The 17456-nt window shown below is 37.9% G+C and overlaps 1 protein-coding gene across 3 annotated transcripts in view; it reads right to left on the bottom strand.

The window, feature by feature from the left end:
• Positions 1-17456, bottom strand: part of Kcnq5 (potassium voltage-gated channel subfamily Q member 5) — a 549988-nt gene that overhangs the window by 178322 nt on the left and 354210 nt on the right. For all 3 annotated transcript variants that reach the window (XM_070012173.1, XM_070012174.1, XM_070012175.1), the window contains exon 2: positions 8870-8960. In XM_070012173.1, coding sequence (XP_069868274.1) covers positions 8870-8960 — 91 coding nt within the window. The remainder of the gene's footprint in view (positions 1-8869; positions 8961-17456) is intronic.

Genomic DNA, 17456 nt, shown 5'->3' with positions numbered 1-17456 from the left:
ATGAGAGGTTGCTGAAGGCCTGCAGACAGTCTAAGCTTTTTGTCAGCAAGTCCTTGGGGAGAATCCTGACTTTGTTTTACACTTCGTACTGATCTTGCACCACTGCCTTAGCTATTTGGTAAAATGGGAAGAGGGGGTAAAGAAACACTTATATTGCAAGGTGCTTTTGCTTTTGTTTTTTTTCTTAAATAAAAACAAATCAATGAGTAAAATAAATGGAAGGTACTAAATCCTAGCTTGCTTTTAGTTTTGACAAATTTACAAAAATTGAGGCAATAAACACCATCTTTAATTGCCCTTGAATTTTGGACATAGAGCACATGTCTTAGGTTCAGAAATACTGTTCCCTAAGGGATGGTGGAGAAAGTGACTCCATTTAATTCAGTTTTTCTTGCCCCATGCTCCACTCAACTTATGCAGATAGTGACAGAAAAGTTTATGAAGCTATGAGCATTGTCATCAGACACTTTACCCATAATGCTACAACAATAAAAATCTGTTTCTTTAGTTACCAGAAACGAATGGCTATTGTGAATACATGCCACATGTGGTACGTGGGCCAAAGAGCCACACGTAATTCAATGAACGAGTGGGTATATAATGATCAGTGCTTGATTATGGCAAGCAAACTCAGAAGCTGGAAGCTGGTGGCTTATGACTGTATGCTAGTTACTCAGGATGCTGAGATCTGAAGAATGCAGTCCAAAGCCAGGTCAGGCAGAAAAATCCATGAGACTCTTATCTTCAATTAATCACCAAAAAACCAGAAATTGAGCTGTAGTTCAAGTGGTAAAACAATAGCCTTCAGCACAAAAGTGCCCCAGCTCTGAGTTCAAGCTCCATAACCAGCCCACATACACATACACATGTGCACACACAAGAAACCTCTTACAAAGACATTTGCTTAAGCTGAATAAGAAATGTACTCATTACCTTGGTCATGTAACTGTTACTCCTTTGTATAGTATTTTCACAATAAAAAACTTAATTAAAAAAAAGACATTTGCTTAAAAGTGTAATGTTTTCTTTTTGTTGTTGTTGTTGTTGTTGTTGTCAGTCCTGGGGCTTGAACTCAGGACCTGGGCACTGTCCCTGAGCTTCTTTTGCTCAAGGCTAGCACTCTGCCACTTGAGCTACAGTGCCACCTCTGGCTTTTTCTGCCCATGTGCAACTGAGGAATTGAACCCATGGCTTCATGCATGCTAAGCAAGCATTCTACCACTAAGCCACCTTCCCAGCCCCTAAAAGTATAATGTTTTCTTAAATGAAGCATTTGAAATATTCCACCATCCACTTGTAATTAAGTCCTGTTGGGGCCTCATCACATATGAAAAGGCCAGTGATTATGATATTTATGAGCTTCTCTATGCTGGGCCCAGATTTAGCACCTTTATTTATGTAATCTTTATAACAGCCCTATGAAGTAGACAATATAACGATCAATTACTCCTTTGAACTTCCTTATATTTTATTAATGTATATATTATGGGCAGTTCATTGTCACTTTTCCATACATGCATACAATGCTCTGTGATGAGATTCACTCCCTATTACTCTTAGTTCCTCTCTCTCGCTCTCTTTTTTTAAGCAGAAAAGAACTTTATTGCAAAGAGAAAGATAAAGCTGCCCATGAAACACACAGGAGACCAGTGTTGGTGACTCTCTTGGTCTTTTGAAATTATAATTTCTTTTATTCTTATCAATTTTTATGTTAATAAAAATATATAACTCCAGGAATGGTAATGCATGAATGTGATCCCACACTTGGAAGGCTGAAGCAGAATAACCAAGAGTTCAAGGCTAGTGACTACTAGAGCAGTCAGGGCTACTCAGAAAGATGTTGCTTTGAAAATAAGTAAAAAAAAAAAAATTATATAAATAACCTACTCATAATACAAATTTTACCCCTTGGCTATTTTGTTTTAGTATGTATGTATGTATGTATGCATGAATGTATATATGTATGTATGTATGTATGTGCCAGTACTGAGGCTTAAATTCAGGGTCCTTGTGCTCTCATTTTGCTTTTTGGCTAAGGTCTGGCACTCTACCATTTGAGCCTCAGGTCTACTATTAGCTTCTTGTTGATGAATTGAAGATAATAGTCTCATGACTTTTCTACTCAGGCTAGCTTTGAACTGCTATCCTTAGATCTCAGCCTTCTGAGTACCTAGGATTAGAGGTGTGAGCTACTTGTTCCAAGTAGTAACCCTTAACCATTGTACAGTTCCATTATTTGAAAAGCATTCAAAATATTGTACAATCACTGCCATCATTCATCTCCACAAATTTTTTCATTTTGTAAAACAATTACTAATCCTATTAACCAATAAATTCCTTTACTCCAGCTCCCAGAAACCATTACTCTGATTATCTGTATGATCTCTGTGTTAAATATATCATACATAAATAGAATATGTAAATAAATATATAAGTATATCATATACAAATGGAATCACACTCTAGTTTTCTTTGTATGCCTGGCTTATTTCACTTAGTATATTGTAATATATCAAAATTTCCTTTTTTTCCCCCAGTGCTGTTCCTAGTGCTTGAACTCAGAGTCGTGGTGTGCTTTTATGCTTTACCACTTAAGCCGCAGCTCCACTTCAGCTTTTTGGTGGTTAATTGGAGATAAGAGTCTCACAGAGTTTACTGCTTGTGCTGGCTTCAAACCTCTATCCTCAGGTCTCAGCCTCCTGAGTAGTTAGGGTTATTGGCATGAGCCACTGGCACAAGGCGGAAAATTTCCATGTTTTAAAGCCTGGAGAGTATTCGGTTGACAAGCTATATTACATATTATGTATCTGTCAGTAAGAACTGTGTTTCTTCCATGTTTTATCTATCCTGAATAAAACTGTGATGAAGATTTGTATATGTTCACATACAAATAATTCTGCAAAATCCTACCTCTGATTCTATTAGGTAGATATCAAGAAGTAGATTTCACATAGAATAGGGTAATTACGTTTTTAAAAATGTTTTGAAGAAGGCTCAGAAGGTGGCTCAGTGGTAGAGCGCTTGCCTTGCATGCATGAGGCCCTGGGTTTGATTACTCAGCACCACATAAGCAAAAAGAAAAAAGCCAGAAGGGGTGCTGTGGCTTAAGTGGTAGAGTGCTAGCCTTGAGCTGAAGAGCTGAGAGACAGTGCCCAGGCCCAGAGTTCGGGCCCAACGACCGGACCCAAAATTTTAAAAAATGTTTTGACGAACTGCCAACTGTTTTCCACAATGGCTTTACTACTCCACGTTTTCTCAAATAGGTCACAAGGATCTCAATTCCCAGGCTTGAACAAAAAAGCTTAGAGAAGCCAGGCGCCGGTGGCTCATGCCTGTAATCCTAGCTACTCAGGAGGTTGAGATCTGAGGATCACAGTACAAAGCCAGCCCGGGCAGGAAAGTCCAAGAGATCTTATCTCCAATAAACCACCAGAAAACCGGAAGTGGCGCTGTGGCTCAAGTGGTACAGCGCTCACCTTGACCTGAAGAGCTGAAGGACAGTGCCCGGGCCCAGAGTTCAAGCCCCACAACTGACAAATAACAACAACAACAACAACAAAACTTAGAGACAACACCGAGGCTCATGTCAGTTGATGAGTCTTGGAGAGCAGAAGGGGTCTGAGGTCTGGGATGTCACAACACCATGGTCCTACTGGAAGGTAGTGAAGGGAAGCACACAATGGTTGGGTATGGCTTCTTCATGATTACTTCTCTCTTCTTCCTGGCTGCCATAAGGCAAGCAACTTTGCTCCCTCATAACCCTTACCACTAGTCTCTCTCCCATGGGCTCACAGCAAAGGAGGAAGCCGACTGTAGACTGAAACCTCGCAAACTCTGACCCAAAATAAGTCCTTGATCCCTTTTACTTCTCAGGTGTTTTTCACAGTGACTGTTTTTCACAGGCTGACTGTTTCAGCATCCTAAGAGCTGTCAGCGGTGCTCTGACAGTTATTATCATTGGGAATTTGCACATTCCTCATGATTTTTCATGTTACACATCTCCTCATGTGCTTATCCATTGTTTGTACATCTTCTTTTGCAAAATGTCTATTCAACTTCTTTAGTCATTTCTAAATTAAGCCTTCTTAATTTATTATTTGGCTTTGGTGTTGCCAAGTTTTTTGAATTCTCTATATATTCTAAATGTTAATCTCTTAGTGGATATATGATTTTTCAGATATTTTCTCCCTTTTTAAATTTAATTTTATTGTCAAGGTGATGTACAGAGGGGTTACAGTCATACACATAAGGTAGTGAGTACATTTCTTGTCAAATTTATTACCCCCTCCCTCATTTTTTCCCCATTATGCCTCTCTCCTAGCTGTCCCCCAAGTTGTACAATTCATTTCCAATATATTGTCTGGTGAGTATCAATGTTGCATTGGTTCACCCTTTGTTCTCTGTCTCACCATTTTGTTGTTCCCCTTCCTAATTCAGAAAAATGTATATACAATACACAGAGTACCAAAATCAAATACAGTGACAACAGAGGATAAACCAAAATACACACACACACACACACACACACACACACACACACACACACACACACACATACGGAAAAAGAAATCACATAGTACATTAAAAACAACAAAGAAAACCCTTTTGTTTTCATATCATAGAGTTCATTTTGATTAGCATCATTTTATATGGTCATATGCACATAGCTATTGACCTATTATGATCCTCTGCTAGGACTATCCTAGACATACACTAATTATTACAAATGAGGGAAACCATGGGATCTATGTTTCTTTGGGTCTGGCTTACTTAATACGATTTTTTTCAGTCTTTTCATTTCTTTACTATGTTGATGATTGTTTATTGACACAATTTAATTTTTTTTCCTGAAGAACCATTTGTCTTTTTTTTATGTTTTGTAGTCTTTTCCTTTAATATTATAACCAAGATATCACTGTCAAAGTGAATGTATGGGGATCATGCCTGTAATCTAGCTACTTGGGTGAATGAGATCTGAGAATTAAGGTCATCTGAGAATTAAGTTTTGAGCCAGCCCAGATACAAAAGACCTTGAGCTGCTTATTGCCAATCAACTAGCAAAAAGCCAGAAGTAAAGGTGTGGATCAAGTGGTAGAGGACAGCACAAAAACACACGAGAGCATAAGACCCTGGGTTCAAGCCCCCAGTACTGGCCCACAGGCAGACACACACAAAAAAGTAAAAGCCATGAAACTTTACCCTTCTGTTTTCATCTATGAGTTTTAGATTTTGAGGTGCGTTTTTCATCCAGTTTTGGTTTAATTTTTGTCTATGGTGTTAGGTAAGGGTTCAAGTTCATTCTCCTATACGTGAATGTTTCCAGCATCGTTGGTTAAAAAGAGACCTTTGCCTACTGAATGGCTTTGCTATTCCTGTCAAAAATCACTTAACAGCCAGGCGCTGGTGGCTCATGCCTGTAATCCTAGCTACTTAGGAGGTTGAGATCTGAGGATCATGATTCAAAGCCAGGCTGGGCAGGAAAGTCTGTGGGACTCTTATCTCCAATAAAACACTCAGAAACCCAGAAGTGGCCCTGTGGCTCAGGTGCTAGAGTGCTCACTTTCAGCTGAATAACTGAGGGACAGCACCCAGGCCCAGAGTTCAAGCCCCATGATCCTCCTTCCCCTACCCCCTTACCTTCCCTCCTCACTTCCTGCCTCCCTCCACACACACACACACACACACACTCACACACACACACACACAAATCACTTAACAATATATGCAAGGATTTGTTTTTGGACTATTATTTTCCACTACTACACTTAGTGTACAACTTTGCCTTTATGACAATGCTGTAACATTTTGATTAGTATAGTTTGTTATAAATATGTGAGCTATTGAAATTAGATAGTTATTCCTCCACCAGCTTTCTCCCTTTCCTCTTCCTCTTTTTCCTCCTCCTACTCTTTCTCCCAGTTAGACAAGTGGGTACCTTTTATTTACATAGAAGTAAAATTATAGGAAATCTCTGACCACATTTAAAATATTCATTTAAAACCTTAAAGGGATAAAGTTACAAAAAGACAATTGAGATATATGACTAAATTTATTCCTCTACTGTTATATTTGCATTCCAGCAAGGCACATAAATGTATACAAAAGTGACTTCACATTGGAAATGGTAACATGTGCTGATATTCTCTGCTACTCAGGAAGCTGAGGCAGGGGATTGCTTGAGCCTAGGAATTTGAGATCAGCTGGGGAAACATGTAGAAAAACCCTAGTCTTGTGCATTTTATTTTTTTGTTTTTGTTTTTGCCAGTGCTGGAGCTTGAACTTGGGGCTTGGTCATTGTCACTTAGCTTTTCCACACAAGGCTAGGGCCATAGTTCTATTTATGGCTTTTAATGGTTAATTGGAGATAAGAGTCTCACAAATTTTCCTGCTTTGGCTGGCTTCGAACCACAGTCCTCAGTAGCTAGGGTTATAGGCATGAGCCACCAGTGCTTGTCTGTCTTCATTTTTATCTACCAAACTATATTATAGTTACTGACTGTTGTTCATTATTGAACAGGTTTAAATTATCAGCATCATGATCAATTTGGAGATTATAATTGCACAGATTCCTTTGATCTATTTAGGAACTTATTAGCAGTGACTGAATTTGTATTTCAGAAATTTGAGGTTGTAACCTACTCTTCTGGATTCTCAGTTTTGTTTTGTTTTGTTTTTTTGTCAGTCGTGGGCCTGGGTGCTGTCCCTCAGCTCTTCAGCTCAAGGCTAGTGCTCTCCACTTGAGCCACAGTGCCACTTCTGGCTTTTTCTGCTTATGTGGTGCTGAGGAATCGAACCCAGGGCCTCATGCATGCAAGGCAAGCACTCTACCACCGAGCCACCTTCCCAGCCCTGGATTCTTAGTTTTGAAATAAAAGTTTTTATGGGATTCCTAATGATGGATTTATTCCTAATATATAACTCTGGTCATGAGATAAATCCTGTTATTCATGTTTCTACTTCTGAAAGTCTGATTTATATTTTTAAGGTAAAGTTCTTGGTTGTAAAAGGACCTAAAGACCACTATGCCTTAGATCTGGCTGAGATCATTTGTAGTAATCAAAGGCGTAAGCAGGTTAAAAGCCTACTGGCTACCCGAATTGAAACCTTGTAAATGGAACCAACCTTCAAATTGCTCTTTGGTCTGTTGATTATCTATATTAGGTTTTGAAACCATAAACATGATGTTAGCAATATATTGCTTGTACAATTTGTATGGAGAAAAATTGGCACAGGTAATTTTTCCTAATTCAGAAATAATTTTTCCCTATTATTGATCATAAAGCTTGATGAAGTCTTGCCAACTCAAATACAAACTGACTGTATGAAAGCACAGGTCGGACCAGCATCTGCCCTTCTGGATTATCTGAGTGGAAACATTCCTGTTTTACATATTAATGCTGATAACATCATTTTCATATTAAATACTTCCTTCTGTATATAACCAATCTGGCGATTTATGAGCATAAACTATTTTAAACTACATCCCCTCCTTCCTGTCTATTCCATTAAAGTTGATATATTTATTATTTTTTATGCCAGTACTTCAACTCAGGGTCTAGCTAGGCTTTGGTCCCCTAGTTTTTTGTTTTGTTTTGTTTTGTTTGTTTGTTTGGGTTTGTTTTTGCTCAAGGCTAGTTCTCTACCACTTGAAGCCTTAGTTTCATTTTTATTTGTTCTCTTTTTTTGTTTTTGTTTTTTAAAATCACAGGCCCTGGGGCTTGAACTCTAGGCTTGGGAGTTGTCCCTGGACTCCTTTGTGCTCAAGGCTAGCACTCTACCACTTAAGCCACTAAACTACTTTTGGTTTTTTTGGTGATTAATTGGAGATAGAATTCTTAAGGACATTTGGGCCCTGCTGGCTTCCAGCTGTGATCCTTAGATCTCAGCATCATTGAGTAGCTAGGATTACAGGTGTAAGCCAACAGAACCTGGGTCCATTTACATTTTTTTGTGGTTAATTGGAGATACAAGTCTCATGAACTTTCCTGGCTGGTTTTGAACTGTGATCCTCAGATCTCAGCCTCCTGAGTAAGTTAGGATTACAAACTAAAGCAATGATAACTGAGCTCCACTAGGCATTAGAAAAGTGAGTTATTCCAGTTCCTGTCAAGTCTGATCAGTTTGGACTAAGGTAGCAGGGTTGAAATGGAAATAAATGAACTAACCCTTCAGTCAGATGTGATTTGAGTATACAGTGCTATAATTTCATTGTAATAGAAACTATAAGAGTTTAGAAGGTTCAGAATAATTTGGACTAAAATATCTTGGGATCTTTCTACATCTGAAAGTGAATTGAGTAAATTCTGTGCAGCGGAGCATTGTCAGCATAATGGAAACAGAGCGAGCTGTGAAATTTCCCACTAGATAGCTGCATTAGCAGCAGAGCTCACAATTCAGTATGCAAGTTGAAAAAACATGAAGGAGCCTTCAATTTCCTTATGAGGTGCCAAGATTATCTAATTTTTAGCTAATTATACTTAGCTATTGCTAAACTGTGGCTATTGTAAAATACTCTTTGCCCTGTAGTCTTGTAATAAAGACAGAGCTCATGGATACTGACTTTCACTCTAATTCATTAGCATAGGTAAACATAATTAAAATTGCTTCATGTAGTCTTCGGTTTATGATATAACCATCACAAGACATTGCCAAATAATACCAATCCTAAACATTTCTAGGTATTTCTGAGAATTTATTATAATATAAGCTGGTAGGAAAATGTTTCTATTTGAAACTTTCATTTCACATATTATTACACATTTCATAGTAATAAATAGAACTTTTTGTGGGATTAAATGCATGGATCAAAGGTCACAACTACTTCTATTATACATACTTCATGCAATTCTGATCCATATGTTTCACTTACCAGAATTAAGAGGCAACTTGATGCCAGTTTCGTGTGCTCAGGGATGGTCGAAAACACTGACAAAATCAAGCAACCAAAGACAAGGAGGAAACTGTAAAACAACAAAGAAAGAGAAATTTGATAAGGATCTTGCATTATCACTACAGAATGACTAAAACAACAAACCCTTTTGAATAGACACTGGTTACATCATTATTAGATATTTTAAGAATCAAACATACAGGACTCCAATTAGATATTTTAAGAGTCAAACATACAGGACTCCATTGTGGGGATGCTTTGATGAAGGATCAGTTACATGGGTAGGTTTGTGTTCGTGCGCTGTGTTTCATTTAAATGTTCACATTGAAGAATCTGTTTATTTCCCATACAGCACCTTCTCCAAGTAGAAATCCTAGGAGAAAGGCTGAGAATGGAGAATGTGTCTCTTGTTTCCTCTGTGGGAGCACATGACACAGCCACTTTCCTATTTAAGAAGCAGAAGCCACTTACTGTCTGGCCTCTCTGGGAAGCTATCATGTATTCTAAGTGGTTACTAGTATACTCAGGGCTCGTTGTCGGATATTGCTCATGGATTCTAAGCTGAATTCCTTTATATTAATAAGAGGACAGTAAAGGAAGAAGAACTTCCTCTGCTACCCACACATTGTCCATTTCCTTACCACCCAATTGCTAGAGAAATCACCTTTGAGCTTTGTCTACTCATAAACTAATGACAGGGATCTGAATCAGGAACAAGCATTCTTCTACTTCTAGACATATATATTTCCAGAACAGTGGAACTTCTCAAATTAGGGACAGATCTGTGTTCCAAAAGAAAATCTAATAAAAAATAAGGCTCTTTTTCAAAGTTGAAGTCACTAATCTGCAAATGCAAGATAACCAACCAACACCCTTGTTACTTACTCTAGACCATTCTTTTCACCTTTGCTTCTCTCTAGGAAATTCCTATATAAAAACCCCTTAAAATAACATTCATGCCGGGTGCCAGTGGCTCACGCCTGTAATCCTAGCTACTCAGTTCAAAGCCAGCCTGGGCAGGAAAGTCCTTGAGACTCTTATCTCCAATAAACCACTAGAAAATCCGAAGTGGCACTGTGGCTTAAGCGGTAGAGCGCTGGCCTTGAGCTGAAGAGCTGAGGGATAGCACCCAGGCCCAGAGTTCAAGCCCAATGACCGACAAAAAATAAATAAATAACCTTCATATGGCTGTAGAGTTAATCCTTGCCTTTTCCTGGCCTTGAAAAATTTGATAAGCCTTTCTAAGATAAAGATATTCAAGGTACCATAGCCAGAAACTGACAAAGTATGGCGCAGAAACAAAGGAGACCTTTAATGACTACTTTTATAAATTCTCCCCCACCATCCTCCTATCATTTCAGTTGTACAGATATTAAAACTGACAATTAAGACTATTTTGTAACTTGTCCTAATCTTCATGCGAGAGAGATTCAAACATTGTATAATACACAGAACTGTTGAGTGACGGTGCAAAGATGCAATATTCTTGGCTCAGCAAAAGACAAAATCTGTTCCAGTACTGCGTCTTGAATTCAGAGACTAGGAACTGTCTTTTATGGGTTTTTTCTTGCTCAAGACTGGCACTCTACTACTTGAACCACAGCTCCACTTAGCTTTTTGGTGGTTAGTTGAAAATAAGAGTCTCATGGACTTTCCCGCCAGGGCTAGCTTTAGTGTTAATCCTTCAATCTCAGCCTTCTGAGTAGGCTTACAGGTATGAGTCACCAGCAACAAACACACCATGGCTTCTGCAGCTCCGTGCATGGGTCTGCACACTGATGAGGGACCATTGCTCCCCTGCTTCTCTCCTCAGCCATTGAGTATAAGTGGGAGGATTGGCTAGTCAGGGCATTCAGCTTGTCTTAATGTAGGGTTCATGGAATTACTATAGATCTGTACATAGAATTTTTTTTTATGTCTTATTTTTTTGCTAACCATGGCAACAAAGCTTGGCAATATTAGCAGTTCTGTGACTTTGTCACTCAGAGAAATTACAGATATTTTTATATTACATTTTACAGGGCAGATAAAATCATAACTGCTTCATCTTGAAGAGTGACTTTGCTCATCATTATTTCAGGAATTTTGTCATTATTATGACAAGAACAAGGGTATATGCTATGGGCTGCTTTTAATGCATTCATAAAGAAAGATACAACTTATCATGTCAGAAAGATGTGTAATAGTTCAATAACTGAATTGCAATAGAGTTTTCTTTTGCAATCCATGCATTTGTACATTTAACACTATTTTTTGTGCCAGGCCCCGTGGCTCTTATCCTAGCTACTGAGAAAGCTGAGATCTGGAGATCCAGGTTTGAAGCCAGCTCAGTAAGGAAAGCCGATGAGACACTTAACTCTAATTAACTACCAAAAAACCCAGAAATGGAGCTATATCGCTCAAGTGGCAGAGCAGAAAAGAAAAGGGACAAAGTCTTAGCCCTGAGTTCAGGCCCTACTATTCACACACATAAGAGTCAGAGGATGTAGGGATGTAGGAAATAGCCACTTCTGCTGGCTTAGTGAGTTCCTGTAGAGGAACGCGGTTCTCTTCAATGGACTAGAACCAGGTAAAAGAACAGATCAATAATTCTGACCCCTTACACCAGCCGCTGGTCTTTGCATGGATGCAGGCACAGGGCATCTTCTGCCTGATTTTACCTCAGGATCAGAGAATCCAATAGGCTAGGGTGGTTTCTGAAAATCTCTCTGAAATATTCATTGACAGATATTTTTAGAGCTCTTCTTTGAACCCTGCAGTGTCCAGAACCCTCCTACCAGTTCAAACCAACAAACTCATTACAGACAATTCAACCCTACTTCACTCTCCTTATCCAAAGCCTTCCACATATGTCTGGACATATGTGATTAAATATTTAACATGGGTTAAATATGAAGAAGCTAAGAATGCTCTTCAGAAATCAGAGGATGTGTTTTGCCAATGACTTCATCCATCTTCAAGTCCACTTTGTGTTCTACTTTGCATATGCAACAATGTCTACATCTATCACTCTGTTTGCACTGTCCCCTACATCATTACATCCCTTAAAGTGGGATTCACAACCATTATAATCCTTCAATGAAAGCAAAAGTTCTGGTACTTCATCATCAACAAAAAATGCCTACACTATTCATTCTTGCCAAGGAATCTGAGTTCAAAGTTTCCACTGCCCAGGTATTAGCAAATGTTTGGTTCCCAAAAGGACTATCTCAAGGATACATAGTTACTTCAAAATAAACAAACAAAACAAAAAACCCAACAGACATGAAACAGGGCCTGCAGCAAACCTGAGCAACATCAACCTGTCCCAACTTGGTCTCCAAAGTAATGACTTTTACTAAACTGTGATTGATTTTGTTCTTTCCTTTAGAAACAGTAAAAACATCCAACAAACTTACTCTAGTTTAAGATTGTTTTAGTATTTCAGGTTGTATTTGTTCAATGAGGCACCCCATAGAAAAATTTTGTCTCTATTTTATAGCAAGAAAGATCTATGTTGCTTCTGGGAAAAAAAAAACAAAAACAAAAACATAACTTTTAATGTGTAGCAATGACCTTTTAATGTATTTGTCTCCTTACTGTGGCTGCTAAGAAACTCAGAGGTGAATTATTAATCCATGTCGATAATGGATCAATATGGGTTACATATGTCTGCAGATGAACTTCATTCCTGAATTCTTTGTACTCTTCTATCCATATTTTATCTTCCCTGTATGGCTTAGTTCTGAATATTTAGATTGATTGCTTTGGGAATTCAGGCCTCATCTGTGCTCTAACAAGTCTTTTTGTTTTAGTAAGGAAAAAGACTATTATTTTAATTGTAACATATATATATTAATAATATATGTATTGCTTCCCACTGTAATCCTCAGATCTCAACCTTCTGAGTAGTTAAGATTACAGGCATGAGCCACCAGTGCCTGGCAATACTATATATTTTAATATCTTTTCCGCATGATACAGCGCATAGAGGATAAACTGGGACGAACAATTAAGCACAAAAATAAAAAAGTTGTGCTTTTCCCTATTGCCCCTCTTTTCAAATGAGAATATTAACTCAGGTTAAGTTGCATTCCTTTTGTTAAAAGAATAGATGGTTCTGTTGGCCCAAACTTATCTTAAGCTGAATAGATTTTGGTCACGTAGAGTTCTGAAAACTCTTTGTATTTGTCACTTTTGTATATGATTATGTTAATCACAATTCATTTGTTCCTAGTGGTCTTAAAAACTTCATGGTTTCTTCCTACCAAGAGTACTGCCATCCTGCTTCAATTTCTCTTTCTATTCCTCAAGGAGATTATAAAAAAGCTTTTCAGTGCTTTGCTGAAATCAAGACATTTTATCTGCTCTATTGCTCTGTTATAGCAAAATGGTAGAACTATCCAAGCAAGAAATAAGCATAATTTAATATTTCATTTTCTTGGCAAGCTTTCTAGAGATCACAGTTGTTCCTTTATATAGACTATAAATCACTTGCCTACTATTCTTTCTGAAGGATTTCTAGGAATTCTTATTGAGCTTATGAATATATATAATCCAAGCCATATTACTTCATTCCTTTCGACTATTAGAATATTTTCTTCTCTCCAATTATTTGGTACCTATTAACTTTACTTTTCATGGTGCATTTAATTTCATTAATACAAGTTTTCTATTTAATACCTATGTATTCAATGCCTATAATAAATACATGTGGAGGAATAAGAAGTCAACCAAGAGTTTGTCAATCTTGAATTTTCATATTCTTTTCACCACAGTTTAGGTAGTTTGGAAACTATACTTTTTGACGGAAAAGAAGGACTACTTTAGGATTTGAACAGATCTGATTTCCCTCTATGATTATGATATTGACACCCTCAACAAGCCTATTTCTTCCATTTTTGGTTTGGTTTTTAAGAAAAAAGACTTTTCTTTGAGAGTATGTGTTTATATTGTGTTTTATCTGGTGATAGCCCATATAAATTCAGTCCAATCAACTGTGTGTTTCTAAGACGGTGTTCTTAAAGCATCTGGCTTTAATTTAGGGGCTCACATTTGTAAATCTGAGCTATTCAGATGGCTGAGATTTGAGGATCTTGGTTCAAAGCCATTCTTGCCAGGAAAGTCCATGCAATTCTTCTTTCCAGATAACCATCAAAATCCCAGAAGTGGAGGTGTGGCTTAAGTAGTAGAGTGCCAGCCTTGAGCAAAAAGCCATGTGAGATGGTAAGGACCTAAGTTCAAGCACCAATACTGACACCAATAAATTAATTGAAATTAATTAATTTTTGATAGGGGTTATATATTTTTAATCCAATTTTATGTCAACTTAAAATCCACAGTTGTACACTGTGTTATTAATCTGTAGCCTCAGTATTTGAGAAGTGAGGCAGAAAGGTCACATGGTGATCTCCAGAGGAGTTTAGTGAGGCCTATACAGGGAGACTGTTACAGACAGACAGACAGACAGACAGACAGACAGACAATGAATCCCAAATCAAACTGATTCAGAACAAAAGCAGAGTAAAGAATCTGAATTCGTTGGACAATTTCTGAGTGAGTAAAACTGATGACTTTCTGCAATCCTTTAGGTCTCTTTCCAAACCCCTTGCCTTTATTGTCAAGTTAAAATTATTTGCCTAACTTCTAACTCTGTCCCCTTGTCGGTATGCTTATTATCTCCAGTTCAGTCTGCTGTTGAAAGGAACTCAATGTCCCTGAGGCGTCAGAACAGAAGTTGGGAGCAGCTCCTCAGCTGCTACCCTATCTCCTGTGTCCAGCAAGGTCTCAGGTCTTTCTTTTTTTGTGTGTATGCTGGTACTGGGCCTGGTGCTATCCTTTAGCTTTTCTGTTCAAAGGTGGCACTCTATCACTTGAATCACATCTTCACTTCCAGCTTTTTGCTAGCTAATTAGACGTGAGTGTTTCATGGAGTCCCTTGCCCAGGCTGGCTTTGAGCCATGATCTAAGTAGTTAGGATAACAGGTATAAGCCACTAATGCCTGACTCTTTATTTTTTCCTTTCACAAGAATAACCAAGGACGAGAAAACCAGAGTATATCATTCAGAGAGAAATAACTTTGAAAGAAAACAGTCTTCTCTGTTGTTACACATTCAATGTTTGCAGCAGTGTATTTTTACCTCATGCTCCACATTCTGGTTGCCCTGCTTCTATTTTCCCCTAGTAGACAGATGCCCTCTGGAAGCACATGTTTATTGGTTTGTTTTGGTCTGCTCTGCTAACAGGTAAGAGGCAGGAGAGCAGGAAACTTGCCTGGTCCAGGTACTAATCAATTCATTTAGTAATGTACCATGCATAATCTTGGGGATGTGATGCACCAGGTAATGTTCTAGGTGCTGAGGGCCTAGCAAAGAAAAACACCCACAACATTTCTTCTATTCAAGTGAGGCAGGAGAGGTAAAAAAAAAAAAAAAAGAATAAAATGGGTACTGGCTTAGTGAGAGATAGTAAACAGGGGGAAGACAGGGGGCAGAAGGGAACACAATATTTAGGTAGAATAATTAAGGAAGGTTTCCCTGAAAAGATAAGATTGTGTTGAATTGTAAAACTTAAATCCAGGTGAGTACTGGTGGCTCAATGCCTGTAATACTAGCTATTCAGGAGGCTGAGACAGGAAGATCTTAGTTTAAAGACAGCCAGGGTGAGAAAGTGCATGAGACTCTAATTAACTACTGTAATTCACTAACAACAAGTCAGAAGCAAAGGTGGGGCTCAAGTGGTAAAGCACCAGCCTTGAGTGGAAAAGTTAAGAAACAATGACTGACTTCAAGTTTCAGTACCAGCACAAATCATCAATCATTCAAACAAACTTTAATCTTAACCCACAAAGGCGGATTTGTAATTCCGCCTCCATGGTTTTTCCAGACTTTGAGGCTTAAGCCACATATTCATTCCTTATTTGAAAAACTCCTGACTCCTCCATCCTGCTAACTCATCCAAACTCCTTAGACTAGATGAAGATCTGCAGAAAAACACTGAAACTTTTCCGTTTCTCCAGGGTATACACTCTGGGCAGATCTGTCTCATTTCTTTTCATTATAAAATGTGATGCTAGAACACAATAATTTAATATAATATGGAGACTTCATGATTCTGTGGTTGCTTCTTCCACCTGCAGCCACATTTAGTAAGTTATGTATGCATGAGCTTATTACTTCATTCCTGCTCTATCTAGTTCTTCCCATCCTCATTGCCTCTCTTCTACAGGGTTTTTTAATTGTAATTTTTAGAAATATTTTTTATATTGAACGATGTCATTTTTTTATTATCAGAATAGTTAAGACTTCTGAACATATCTATAATCTTTTAATTATAATATTACAGTTGTGGCTGCCAGGTTTTTTGTTTATCTTTGAAGATATTCTTTGAAAAAATTTATTGTAAAGGTGATGTACAGAAGGGTTACAGTTACACAAGTAAGGTAATGAGTACATTTCTCTTTGAACAGTGTTACACTCCTTCATTTTCTCCCATACTCCCCACTTCCAGCTCCCCGAAGTTGTAAAGTTCATTTCCAACACAGTGTCACTATAGTGAGTATCACTGTTGCATTGGTTCATGCTTTGTCTCACCATTTCTGTGATGCCTCTTCCCTTCCCTAAATTAGATAAACTTACATACAAGACAAAGGCTACAGAAATTTAAAAAACAGTGAAAACAGGGAATAAACCAAAGGAAAAAAGAAAGAAAGAAAAAAGAAATAACTGCAAACATTACACCAAACAAACCCTCTTGTTTCAGAGTTCATTTCAATAAGCATCATTTTATATGGTCATAAGCACATAGCTATTGAGCTATTGTGATCTTTTACTAAGAATATCCTAGGCATATTCTAATTATTACAAATGAGGGAAACCATGCAGCTTATGTTTCTTTGGGTCTGGCTTACTTCATTTAATATAATTTTTTCCCAAATCTTTCCATTTCCTTATGAATGGGGCAATGTCATTCTTTCTGATGGAAGCAGAGAATTCCATTGTTTATATTTACCACATTTTCCTGATCCATTTATCTGTTGGGGGTATCTGGGTTGATTCCAAGTCTTAGCTATGGTAAATAATGTTGCAATGAATATGTCTGTGTGGCCTTGTTTGTGATCATTTGGGTAAATGGCCAGGAGTGGGGTTGCTGGGTAATAGGGGAGCTCTATATTTAATCTTTTAATGAACTGCCATACTGCTTTACAGAGTGGTTGAACAAGTTCATATTCCCACCAACAGTGTAATAGTGGTTCCTTTTGGCCATAATTCTGTTAGCATCTGTTATTATTAGTTTTCTTGATAATGGCCATTCTAACTGGGGTGAGGTGGAATATCAATGTTGTTTTGATTTGCATTTTTTTTGGCCAAAGATGTTCAATATTTCTTAATGTATCTATTGGCCACTTTTATTTCTTCTTCAGAGAAGTCTCCCTTTTAGTCTTTAGCACACTTATTAATGGGGCTGTTTTTTAGAGAAGAAAGACAAGTCTCATCAACAAATAGTGCTGACATGTGTAGAAAACTGAAGTTAGATCCTTATATATTACCCTGCACCAGAATCAATTCCAAATGGATCAAAGACCTC

This window comes from Dipodomys merriami, unplaced genomic scaffold (genome assembly GCF_024711535.1).
Source record: "Dipodomys merriami isolate MVZ:Mamm:240054 unplaced genomic scaffold, mDipMer1.0.p SCAF_89, whole genome shotgun sequence".
Classification (NCBI taxonomy): Eukaryota; Metazoa; Chordata; class Mammalia; order Rodentia; family Heteromyidae; genus Dipodomys; species Dipodomys merriami.
This window is presented reverse-complemented; position numbering and strand designations above follow the sequence as displayed.